Raw genomic sequence first — 11377 nt, forward strand, 5'->3', positions numbered from 1 at the left:
GACAGGTTGGATCACATAAGTTGGATGAGGCCTGTAATCAGAGTAATTGACAGAGTAATGCCCCAACTATGACTAATACCACTAAGGCAGGATGGGATGTACTGAACTGCCAGGCCATGCAAATATACAAAAACTGGATTCACTGATACTTTGACATTTTGATACAAAGGCAAATATATCAATTTGTAAACTGTGACATAAAACAAGAATGGGAAACCATTTTGAACAAGCCTTTATTAAAAGTTTGAACATACATAAAAAAAAAACATTTATTGCAACGTATAAAAATTACAAAAACAGAAATAAGCAGTGAAAAAATTTATAGTTCATTTAATTTAAGTATTTTTTTAAACTGTCTTCAGGTAAAAAACATTAATATTTTTAAAAAAAACACTGAAAAACTGAGAGATAAATACAGTCGTGTAAAGCAAAGATATAAAAGGTCCCATTAATTAATATTAATTAATATTTAAAAAAAAACAACAAGAGAGAAATGATTTATTTTAGCTGCATTGATCAATGTCTCTCAAATGAATTGCCCTTTCCAATGAAGTATTCAATGTGACACAAATCACGTAAAATAATGCCAGCACCTACCTGAGACTGAAATACTTACTCTGTATTACAAAGAGTAAAACATTCATTTAGAAATCCTGCATGGCTTACTTTAAAATGCCAGTGCAACAAATGGACAGCTCAGTACTTTATATAGAGTTGTCGTTGTGTCTCATATAAGATATAACATATAACTAAGAACAGGATAAGCATCAAGTGCTTTTACACTTTTCATAACAATATGTCATCAAATGTCAGATATACAGTTTTCCTACTACCTTTAAACCAGTTTTCCTAGTAGGAATGAGAACGATGCTCCCACAGCCAAACCCAGGACCAAGAAGAAGGTCATCAAAGAGCCAGCTGTCTCGCAATCCTTACACCGCACCAACCTGAAGGAGACGAAAACACACAGTTACAACACTATCCAGTACAGTGAACACAACACACAGAGAAGTCGATTCATCTTTTTCATTTATTCTTCAACAAAAACACATGAAAGTTTTTCACAAACCATCAGTACAAGTGAAGTGCTTGTGTCTTCATGTTGCCTGTATTACTTTGGTTTACTTCCTGTTTTATTTTGAAGGTTTAAAACCTCATGTGGCTTTCTGTTTCCTCCCTGTTGCCTTTCTCTTCCCTCTCTTGTTAATGCCTGATAAAGTTCAGTGTTGGTCTCCTTTTTTCCCTGTGTTTAGTCTGTTTTTGTTGTATTCATTGTTGAAAGTTTTTTGTCATTTGGGATGTGTTTTCTCTCAATTATTGTGCAGCAGTTTGTTATTTTTTAGTTATTAGTTAAAGTACCTTATTTACTTCCTATAAATGTATCCTAGTTTGCTTTTTGTTCTGCAGTAGGGCTGGTGGAGGGTTTCAGGGATCCCTGAACACACAAACTCCCTGAGCGGACACTTGGACCACTGTGAGCAACAGCAGACGTGTGCACTGTGGTCACGCAGGCATCGAATCCATCCAAGTTACATGGTTTAATAAAGTAATCAAATTACAGCATTTACATTTATGTTAGACTACTTTTAATTAAGTGCTTTAGCCCCACTTACAATGAAAATTAAAAAAAAAATCTTGTTCATGACCTGTGTAGTATGCTAACACAATTGGAAGTAAAAATAACTTGAACTCCAACTTTGAAAACACAACTTTCTTTCTTTTTTATAAAGCTGTGACTTGTATTATGAGTCTGTGGTCTGGGAGAGAGTCCTGTAACTCTGTCTGCAAAATACAGTATATAATGACCAATGTTGGGCAATTAATTATATAGTTACTTCTTCAAAAAAGTAACTGAGTTTTGCAAACAGCAATTTTTTTTGCAGCTGTTTATCTAAAAATGCAGCCAAGGCGTTTTTTAAAATAAACATTTCAAACTTTCTACAGAACAATCAGCTGTTCTGCATCAAATCTGAATCCACACAAATTATTTGTGCCACTCCAAAAAATAATTTCTGTCCACTATGAGATGAAGGAGAACAACAGCCTGATACCTGCAGGCCTGACAGCAGCAGATGTATCACTGCTGCAACACCTGTAACATTCAGCAGTCGCCTCGTTGTTCTGACACACACAACAAAACTATTGACTACACTACACACTAACTACACAAGATTTGCGCTAAACGTCGCAATACACCGCCGTCACCCCTAAAACTTTCCCCCTTCCTAAACAACTGTTGCCATATCATTTTTTCATTGGTTGACACGGTACATTTTTCGACCAATAGGAAAGGGTTTGGTTTTTTTTGTTTTTGCTCACAGGCTTTCGAGTGTTTTCCTTATAAAACGCCGTTTTTACCGTTTCTTCCCGCAGTAAATATAAACAACGACAGTATTCAGGAAGAAAACCAAACATTGCAGATATTTTATCATAACTGGTTTTATGTGGCCGATCAACACAATTTAAAAACTGGTATAAAGTCCACACTTTTTCCACCAATTGTTCCGTCTGTCCTGCTCACATCTCCAAAGATTGTACATGTCATGACCGTGGCTTCACTCCACATCAGCCACGCCGCTTTGCTAGCTAAAACACCGGTGTCAGCACATAAGGACGCTGTCATAGCCTGTCAACGATGTTTATTAGCTGCGTATATACGAATGTGAATCACATTATTGGCTGGACTATGGGATAAGGTGGCATCGTTCTAATCCCATACTCTGTCAGTGCGCCGCAGGGCAGCTGTGGCTACAATGTAGCTTGACATCACCAGTATGTGAATGTGTGTCTGAATAGGTGGATGACTGAATGTAGTGTAAAGCGCTTTGGTGGTACTTAGGGACTAAGTAAAGCGTTATACAAATACAGGCCATTTACCATTTACCATATGGGAGCAGCCAGTCACTTACTAACACTGCAAAACAGAATTGTTAAAGTTTTAATTTTAATTTCAATTCCGGTTAAATTTTTTTCTTTTTTGTGCACAACACAGATTTTCTGTGCGCAGAGACCGTGTCAGCAGTGCGCACGTGCGCAGCTTAGAGGGAACTTTCCCTGACCCTGTTCAAAATTCACACCAAAAGATTTTGCAGTTGCACCATCCAGCCACTAGGTGCCACAAGACATTCTTCTTCTTCTTGGGTTTTGTTCAGCCAGAAAATTGTGCTGAATGTCTTTGTTTTGTTCCACTGAAGTCTGTGACTTGAATGACATGTTTCACAAGAAACACAGGAATGGTGTGCATGTGTCAGTGGGTGTAGTGTTCTCAGTCAGTGGTAACATACATATAAGGTGCCATATAAAGTAGGCGGTCTGCACCTTTGGCAGATTTATTTCTTTATTTCGGCTGAAATAAATCCCATGTTACATTTTATGTGTAGCTCATGTGCCCAACATGTGGGGACTCGGAGCTGTGACTGGCTTCTTCTGTCTGTAATTCTTGAGTTTGTTAAAGTGAAGCAAGGATTCAGTTTTCACCTACTTTCAGGTACAAACGCTTAATTTAATTTAAATATTCAAACAAATCAAATAAAACTCCAATGGAAATTTTCTCATTCTTATTTTTTATTTTAGATTACTGTTTTATAGAGAGATTTTCTTCTCACTCTCACACAGTAAAAGTCCCTCACTATGCACCTGTGGCACTTTGACCTTATGCTGCTGCTGTAACACAATCACGTTCCTCGTGGGATCAGTAAAGTATTGATTTATCTTGTGCTTCAAGCTCCATCACATCTGCCTCATTGTAATCAAGTTGTGGAAGTTTTCACGTGTTAGCACACAAACTAAGTCACATCATTAAAGAGCAGTTTATATCCTATAGAGGGATTTTTTTTAAATTGGGGTCTGTTGAGGACTCACTGTGGAGCGTAGGCCATGCAGAGGCTTGCCAGGTATCCATTCGAGAAGGCAAACAGAGCCATGATGACGACAAAGGCACAGTCGTGGCGGAAGACGGCGGTTAGTTTAGAGTCCTGGACATTACATAACATGACCAGAGGGATGAAGACCAGGCGAGAAAACACGACGGCAGGAAACCAACGACTCTCCTTCGACGGCTGCACAAAAACATACAGAAATCAGTCGCTGAAGTTATCTGTAACATCGCAACTTCAAAGTCAGATTACGTGTAACATAATGACTCAATGAGTGCTGTGTGGATTTCAGCTATCAGTCCTCTGGAGTCAGTAGACACGCCTGCATTTCCAAATCACATGATTTAAGATGATCTAGCAGCAAGACGCAGCCTCACTGAGTCTCAGTTTCAACTTGTGTCAAAAGTCTGGACTTTAAACTATAAAGTTTGTGGATTTCATCTGTTATTGTTTCACATCACAATAACCATGCAACAAAATAACCGTGCTTATATTGTCTATAATGTGGACACATGTAACTGTAAATAACTAATAACTAATAACGATGCTATCAAACTATTTAAGTAATATATTTAGACTATGGACACTGTAAAAATTCCAATACTAAAACAACATTTCTTTTTATTGTTTTCATAATCAAAATGGTATTTATTGAAATCCTTCAGTAAAGGCCGTTTTCCACAGGAATCCTTTGAAGTGGAAAAAAACACCTCCAGTCCTCACGAAACAATATTCGATTGGTTTGTTGATTTCTATCTTAGAAACAAAAATGTTTGAAGAAGGCAGGCTGCAGACTCACCCACTGGACGATGTATGGGGTTGTGCGACCGGCCAAGTCCATGACATTGAAAACAATGAAACAGCAGACACAGGTGAACACATTGTCTGTTAGGAAGAGGAAGCAGAGGGTGGACTATAAGGAAGAATTCATCGGTGAGCGAGGAATTTTTGCAGAAAGTTTTCAATGGCCTGAGGGTTTCTCTTTCTCTTTAACTTGGTTAGACCATTACACAAACTTGTGCTGAACACATAACCTGCTCTGGAGTCATATGGTCAACCAGATGCTTCTGTAGTCTGCAGTAATGCTGTAATGATGTCTTACCCCATTCAGCATTGTCGTAGACAGTCCTTACTCGCACTGTGATGACAGGAAACACCGACAGGGTAACAGCAAAGACACACGTCACGCACAGAGCCATCAGCCAGATCTGAGAAACACAGGAAGGTGTTAGTCAGTGATTCCAGTAAGGAGGCATTTGGGAACGCGTGTGAAGATAAGCTCCAGGACTACACGAGGAACATTTTTCATCTGAGGTTAGCAAAAGTGTATCAGCTCTTTGATAGAAGACTTTGTACAACCTCTCAGAGCCAGCTTCCACTATTACATTAGACTGCGCCATCATAACAATTTTGGGTTGTTAGATTTGGAGCCGCGGACCAGTATGTCTCTATGTAGGCAAAAGTCTAAACAGTTTAAAACATGTTACTGTGATCAACAGAGGAGGTTTGAGGGGTTTAGTCAATGCTAGCAGAAGAAGTTTAAAAAATGGACACCAAAGCTAACGTTCACCTTCTTAAAGACAGCCAGGACTGAGGAATGTTCCTGATTCTCCTCTTGCTTACTGAGCTTCCCGTTTGCCTCCAGGTCCTTTTTATTTTTTTCTTTGAAAGGAAAAATCAAAAGAATCAGTTGTAAGCCTCATTAACACTGAACGTAGCTCGGCTAACATGTCAGCTATCTAACATAACGCTGAAAGAAATCATATTTTTATTCATTATACTTAATGAGAACCAACCTGTGCTCTCAAGGAAGACCTCCTCCACTTTATCAGGCTGATGTCTGTTCAGATAGAAATCAGCAAACTTCTGCAGAGGAGTCAACATTTTCAGAAGACTGTAATGTGGCTTTTCTTCCACTGACATGATTCAATTCATTTTTTTAGTTAATATATGACACAGATTTTTCAGTTCAGTTCAAAACAGTCATTTTCATGTCCTTTTGTGATAGTGATTTTATGTGGCGTCTCCATACCAGGCGTGGCAGCAGCAGGTAGCATACCAGAGTCCCCAGAGTAGCCACACAGGGTGTTATGAAGTATCCCAGTGCAGCCGAGCTTTGATCTGATTTACCTGCAGGCAAACAGCTTCATTTACACCTCCAAACTCCAGTAATTTTACATTTTTTACAGTGTGATACTGGTATATTTAAATTACTAACGATGAAATAAAAAAATAAATACATTTTGCCTGTGAGGAGGATCAATGCTTACCTAAAATAGAGAAGAGCATGGCTAAGGCGGCAAAGATCCCAGCGAGGCCCTGACCACTCATGAACAGAGTGCTGTAACGAGGGGGTAAGAGGCCCACCATACCGAAGAGACTGCCCTGCAGCACTGCTCCGCACACTGCACTCACACAAGGTACATGATTAGTTAGACTATAATTATAGTCTACATATATATACATACACATATATATATACACATACATATATATACATATATATACTTAGACTATAATTCTTGGCATATTTTTGATAAAGACAATAAGCCTGAAAAGTATTTACAATTTAATGTTTGAACTACGTTGTGATTTGCCAGTGCCAAATGTAACATTTAGGGATCTGATACAAACATTTTACAGCTGCTACATAGTTCATCTGTAGCTGTAAAAATGTTACTGCAGTCATGGGATCGTTTGAGTGAACCTACTGTTAATGAACCAGATGGTTGCCATAGTAATGGAAAAGAAGTTGTCCGGCTCCATGGGGACCTTGACCAAAGCAGCAGTGAGAGAGAAAAGGAGGAAGATGCCGACCAGGCTGAAGGGCACACGAACACGCTCCCTCACGCTGCACAGAGACATGTCTTCATTACCATCAGATAACAGAGGAGATAATCAGACTCTTTAGTTTTCAGGTAAACCTGGTCCTGTCCTGTCCACTAAGGACAGCTTGGTTCAACTTTTATTAACATTGACATCATATTTCTGTCAGTACCAGCCAGCTATGCTTACAGACTATTGCAGTAATTCCTAACAACATTACAGAGATTTGGAGCAGATGTGCTCGTTCATTCAGTCAGTTTAAAGAAAAAAACATTAACATTACTACTACTGCTACTGCTTAAAGCAAAACAAATACAAATAAATACATTAATCATATAATTAACTCTAATTCAAAAACTCAATGAATGTAAATTCTTTGTTGTTACTGTCCCACCCATCTGCAACAGCGCACCTGGAACGCTAACATCATGGAGGGAGGGTCAAGGGTCAAGTCTGGAAGAATTTGCGGCAGCATCTATTCTGTGTTTGTAATAGTCCACTATGAAAAAGTGCAATGAAAAATCTGAAAAGCTGATGACCAAAATGCTTTCCCTCACTGTGTCTTGGATTTCACTGTAGTTATAGTCAGTGTAATACTTGCTGGAAAGCATTTATTAAAATGAACATGTTATGTTGCCATTGCATGAGAAACTAGGGTCACTCATAACATTTCAGTAAATTTATGTTTCTGGATCTATTTATTTCTTATCTTTATCCTTTTACAAAGTTAGGAAAGTAGATTGCATCTTTGTATTATGGTTATGATGTTGTCTTACACATAAAGAGTGATACATGGCCTCTTCTTCAAAGTAATAACTACAGCTTATTTATTTCACTTTGGTATCAGAGGATACCTGAAGCCAAAGTGTCAGAGATTTAAAAACTTTAAAGGTCTTGTTCTTGTGACTCAAACTTAATCTAGAAGAGCCATTCAAGCAGTTTTACTGCTCTTAACACTCACCGCTGATACAGGAAAGAGTTGAGAAGGGTAAACAGCAGCTGTGGCAGTTGGGAAAGCAAAGCCATCCAGCTGTCATAGCTATAGTCTTTGGGAGAAGTTCCTGATGTGCCAGTTGAGTTGAGACGTTCATTGAAATACTTAAAGAGGAAGATTAAAAAAAGCAATTTACTATAAAAGGACATACTGTACCTGCTATAAGATTCAAGTAACAGAATAAACACAGAAAGAACAAGAATGATTTGAATCCCTGTGCAAAATTGCAGACATGTTTTTTTTAACTTATTTTCTTCTCAGTAGTGTATCATGAAAATCCTAAATAAGAATAAAATACAAGCAGTTTTTAAGTAAAATCATCATTATTTCATTATTTTAATAATAAAATCATTTAATTAAAATGTATACATTGAAACAAACTGACCTGCCTACCTACACAATTCATTTTCAAAGTTAACAGTGCTAACATGTGATACAGGGATAGACGATAGTCAAGATGGTCTCAATTTAGAGTAAAGAATCTGCTGCTAAAAATGTGGAAAATGACGTGAACATGAAACCTTAGATGCTGTGATGAAAAAATTCCAGGGCAGCAGAGTTCCTAGACCGAGCACAAAGATAATCAGGGCCACAGCCTGTCCGCTGTGAAAACAAAATACAAGTGAGAAGAAGCGCCAACCAGTGTAAAAGAATCCTCCAATGTAAAGGAGGATTCTTTTAGATGTGTGTATATCTCTAGGAATCAGACTCACCGGTCAACAGGTGCACTCTTTTCATTCGACATCCTGATAGTTTGTCACGTCTCTGCGGATGTCAATAGAAGACCCTTAATAATGATTAAAATGATGTGTTTCCATCACATGTACTGACTGAGTAAATGCTCTGTTGACTGCAGGAACAGAAACTTTTTTTTGTTCTTGTTTCTATTGTACAACCATTTAAAAATACTAGTATAACTCAAATGAGAGAACAGTCAGGTGTCACAATAAGTTGCCCCACAAATTATTTGTGACTGTAAAAATTTGTTTGTCTGCCACAAGACAGAGGAGAACACCACAGGGATAAAAGTGATCTCCTGCCAAAAACTGATTTCCCGTATTTGACAAAAACGGATTGCTCATATTTAAAATGCTATAAATAAGTTGTTGGTCTATAATATGTAAAACGTGTCAAAATTGACCCTCATGAATGACATCAAGTAATCATGGGCCACAAACAACATCCCTGTAACAATCAAGTGGACAAAAAGGACCGGATTGGTTATAATGTAAGTACAATAACACAGAGTTATAAGGATACTTGACAAACAGGTAATTTATACATTTTATATATAACCCTGTTGTAAACCTTGTTCACCGAAGTCTATTTACCAACATACGTAAAGATATTACACATAAAAAACACACGGAAACATTGGAAATCAGTTTTTGGCAGGCAACACTTTTTGGCACAACGTCTGTCCGCACTATTGGGGCTGAACCACGTGTTAATGATGGAGGGGTGGGGGTAACGCTATGCAATATGTTCAGTTTGAGAATTTATATTTCGTGTTAACTGTAGTTAAAGGTGTTAATGCTATCTTATTTTAATAAACAACACTGTCATATGCAAAACTAGGGTGGCAAGACATCATTGTAGTGTGGCACATGCCACCCCATGCCGCAGGGTTTGTCCATCCGAGACTGGCTGTGAGACATCGACTTGCGTCATTAATATGGTTTAACGTCACATCTCCACATGTTGTCTTATCACATTATTCTACTTTATTTCTTAATCTACTTAAAGGAACATAATACATGTTCAACGGATTAAAGCACATTGCTGTTTTTTTTAAATATCTGTAACAACTGCCTGACTAAAGAAACTTTAGAGGATGGATCATTAAAGTGATATTAACTTTGAATAAATATATGTGTCTCGTTATTCTAGCGACGGAAGCTGCGTTTGAGTTTAATTAACCCCAACTTTAATTGTTTTGATGAATTTAAATTTACCCAGCAAGTTAAAAGACGAGTAACCGATACATTAAGTAGTAACAAGTACACGTGTTCCGATTCTTTATGCGATATAAACCAAACCGACAATTAACATCCAAAAGCCAAACGCTGTGTTGAAGCAAGCTAATAAAAACAAAGCACTCGAGTCGGAGCTGACCTGCGAGTCGAACAACGTCTTCTTCTGGGTATCCCTGGATGGATGAATGAAAACGCGGTGAAGAAGATGGTTGTGGGAAAACGTGCCGCCAAAAGCGTTAGAACAAGGAAATGATGAAATGAAACATGATGCGTCGGAACTTCGAATTAGTTCGAGTGCTTCCCCCGCTTCCAACCCACTCAAGGATTGTGCTAATTACTCTAAGGATTGTAACATACAGTCCTATTAAGCATTCAAATTAAGTTGTTCTTCTTTTAACTAGAACTTGGCAGAGATGATGAGCCCCTTAGATGGGTGAGAAACCAGAAGAGACAAATATGGAATGACATTTATGTTACAACAAATGCACGAGCAAATAATAATAATAATAATAATACTAATCTGAGCAAATAATTGCATTTCACTGGCGGAATTAAATTCCTCGCGCGTAAATTCAATAACCCGCGCGCGTATGAAGTTATGTGGAGGCGGAGCCCAAAGTAGGACGGGGTCCTTATATGATAGCTGGACACTTTAGGTTACTTGGTTAATCTGAGTTACTCTTATGCAACTATGAAGTGCTCTTTTAAACCGTATTTGTTTACAGTTTGAAAAATAAAGTTTGCAAAATTAATTATTAACAGTTATTGTTTGCTGTACAGCAGTGGAAATACGCATAACTGTCACTGGATTACTTTAATGTTGAAGAACCAGAGGATTCTATGGCAGGTTTTAAAGCATCTGCAGTGCTGTCCCATTAATCTGCTGTACAGTATTGCACAGCTTCTATGATTTAAAAAAAAAAAAAACAACTCACAACGAGGACCAGGAAAGGAAGAGTGGATCAGAATCTGGCAATTATACATTTGGCCAAAATCCAGACAGTTAAACCATCCAGCAGAAAGTTGCTCAGTCTGCATCAACAGTGAATTTTGGAGGTGGGAACATGATGGTGTCTGTTTTTCAGTATTTCAGCAGCAGTAGGCTACAGTCACACTTCAAATAATTAAAGGATGAATGGAAAAACATACCAAGACATTCTTGATAAAAATCTGCTGCTAGATGATGCCATGGTGCCCTAAGTTCATCCCAAAATGTGTTATGTTTTTAAAGAAAGTGCTGTCAAGAGAAATTGAACCGCACAGTTGAGTTGGTTAGAAATATGCTGTATAATATTATATAATAAGCTAAAGTCATTGATATCCAGTTATTTAAAAAGCAATAGCTATTATTCATTTACTACTCCTGCATGAGGTTTGTGTAATCAAAGAAAACACCAGTCATGCTATCCTTATGTGATTTTCACAGCACCACAATGTTCTTAGAGGATGCTTAAAAAGAACAAATTGTCTGTCAGTTGTTTAAATAGAATTGGAAAAGGCAGAAGAAGACGAAAGTAAAGATCAAAGCTGCTGATGACACCCACCACACTCATGTCATCGGTGAACTTGATGATGTGTCTCTAACTGTGCATTGCTGCACAGTCGTCAGTCAGCAGTGAACAGCAGTGGGCTGAGCACACAGCCCTGAGGGGCTCCAGTGCTCAGTGTAGTGGTGTTGAGATGCTGTTACCGATCCGAACTGTCTG

General features: G+C 38.1%; 1 protein-coding gene across 2 annotated transcripts; it reads right to left on the reverse strand.

The window, feature by feature from the left end:
- Positions 1-214: 214 nt before the first annotated feature.
- LOC146706930 (equilibrative nucleoside transporter 2-like) lies at positions 215-10074 on the reverse strand. Of its 2 annotated transcripts, none has more exons than XM_085458230.1 (13): positions 9811-10074; positions 8409-8460; positions 8217-8298; positions 7663-7799; positions 6587-6726; positions 6146-6280; positions 5908-6005; positions 5672-5741; positions 5446-5537; positions 4978-5083; positions 4675-4760; positions 3862-4058; positions 215-947 (listed from the first exon to the last, which is right to left on the reverse strand). In XM_085458230.1, exons 2-13 carry the CDS (start codon positions 8438-8440, stop codon positions 836-838), a joined length of 1287 nt encoding a protein of 428 aa, XP_085314356.1. In that variant the 5' UTR covers positions 8441-8460; positions 9811-10074; the 3' UTR covers positions 215-835. The 2 variants fall into 2 exon arrangements, with proteins under 2 accessions (XP_085314356.1, XP_085314357.1); XM_085458231.1 differs by having other exon boundaries at positions 8409-8482.
- Positions 10075-11377: the final 1303 nt, after the last annotated feature.

The sequence above is a fragment of the Copadichromis virginalis genome, linkage group LG6 (assembly GCF_057382275.1).
Source record: "Copadichromis virginalis isolate Kocher_CV1m ecotype Utaka linkage group LG6, C_Virginalis_male_GT1.1, whole genome shotgun sequence".
NCBI classification, from domain to species: Eukaryota; Metazoa; Chordata; class Actinopteri; order Cichliformes; family Cichlidae; genus Copadichromis; species Copadichromis virginalis.

Excerpts from the sequence above, each read along its gene's own strand:
- LOC146706930 (XM_085458230.1), bottom strand. The coding sequence starts at position 8,440 with ATGTCGAATGAAAAGAGTGCACCTGTTGACCG. Across the intron at positions 5,538-5,671 it reads GGTCTTCCTTGAGAGCACAG|AAAAAAATAAAAAGGACCTG; the intron begins GTTGGTTCTCAT and ends TTCCTTTCAAAG. Across the intron at positions 5,084-5,445 it reads TCCTGGCTGTCTTTAAGAAG|ATCTGGCTGATGGCTCTGTG; the intron begins GTGAACGTTAGC and ends TGTGTTTCTCAG.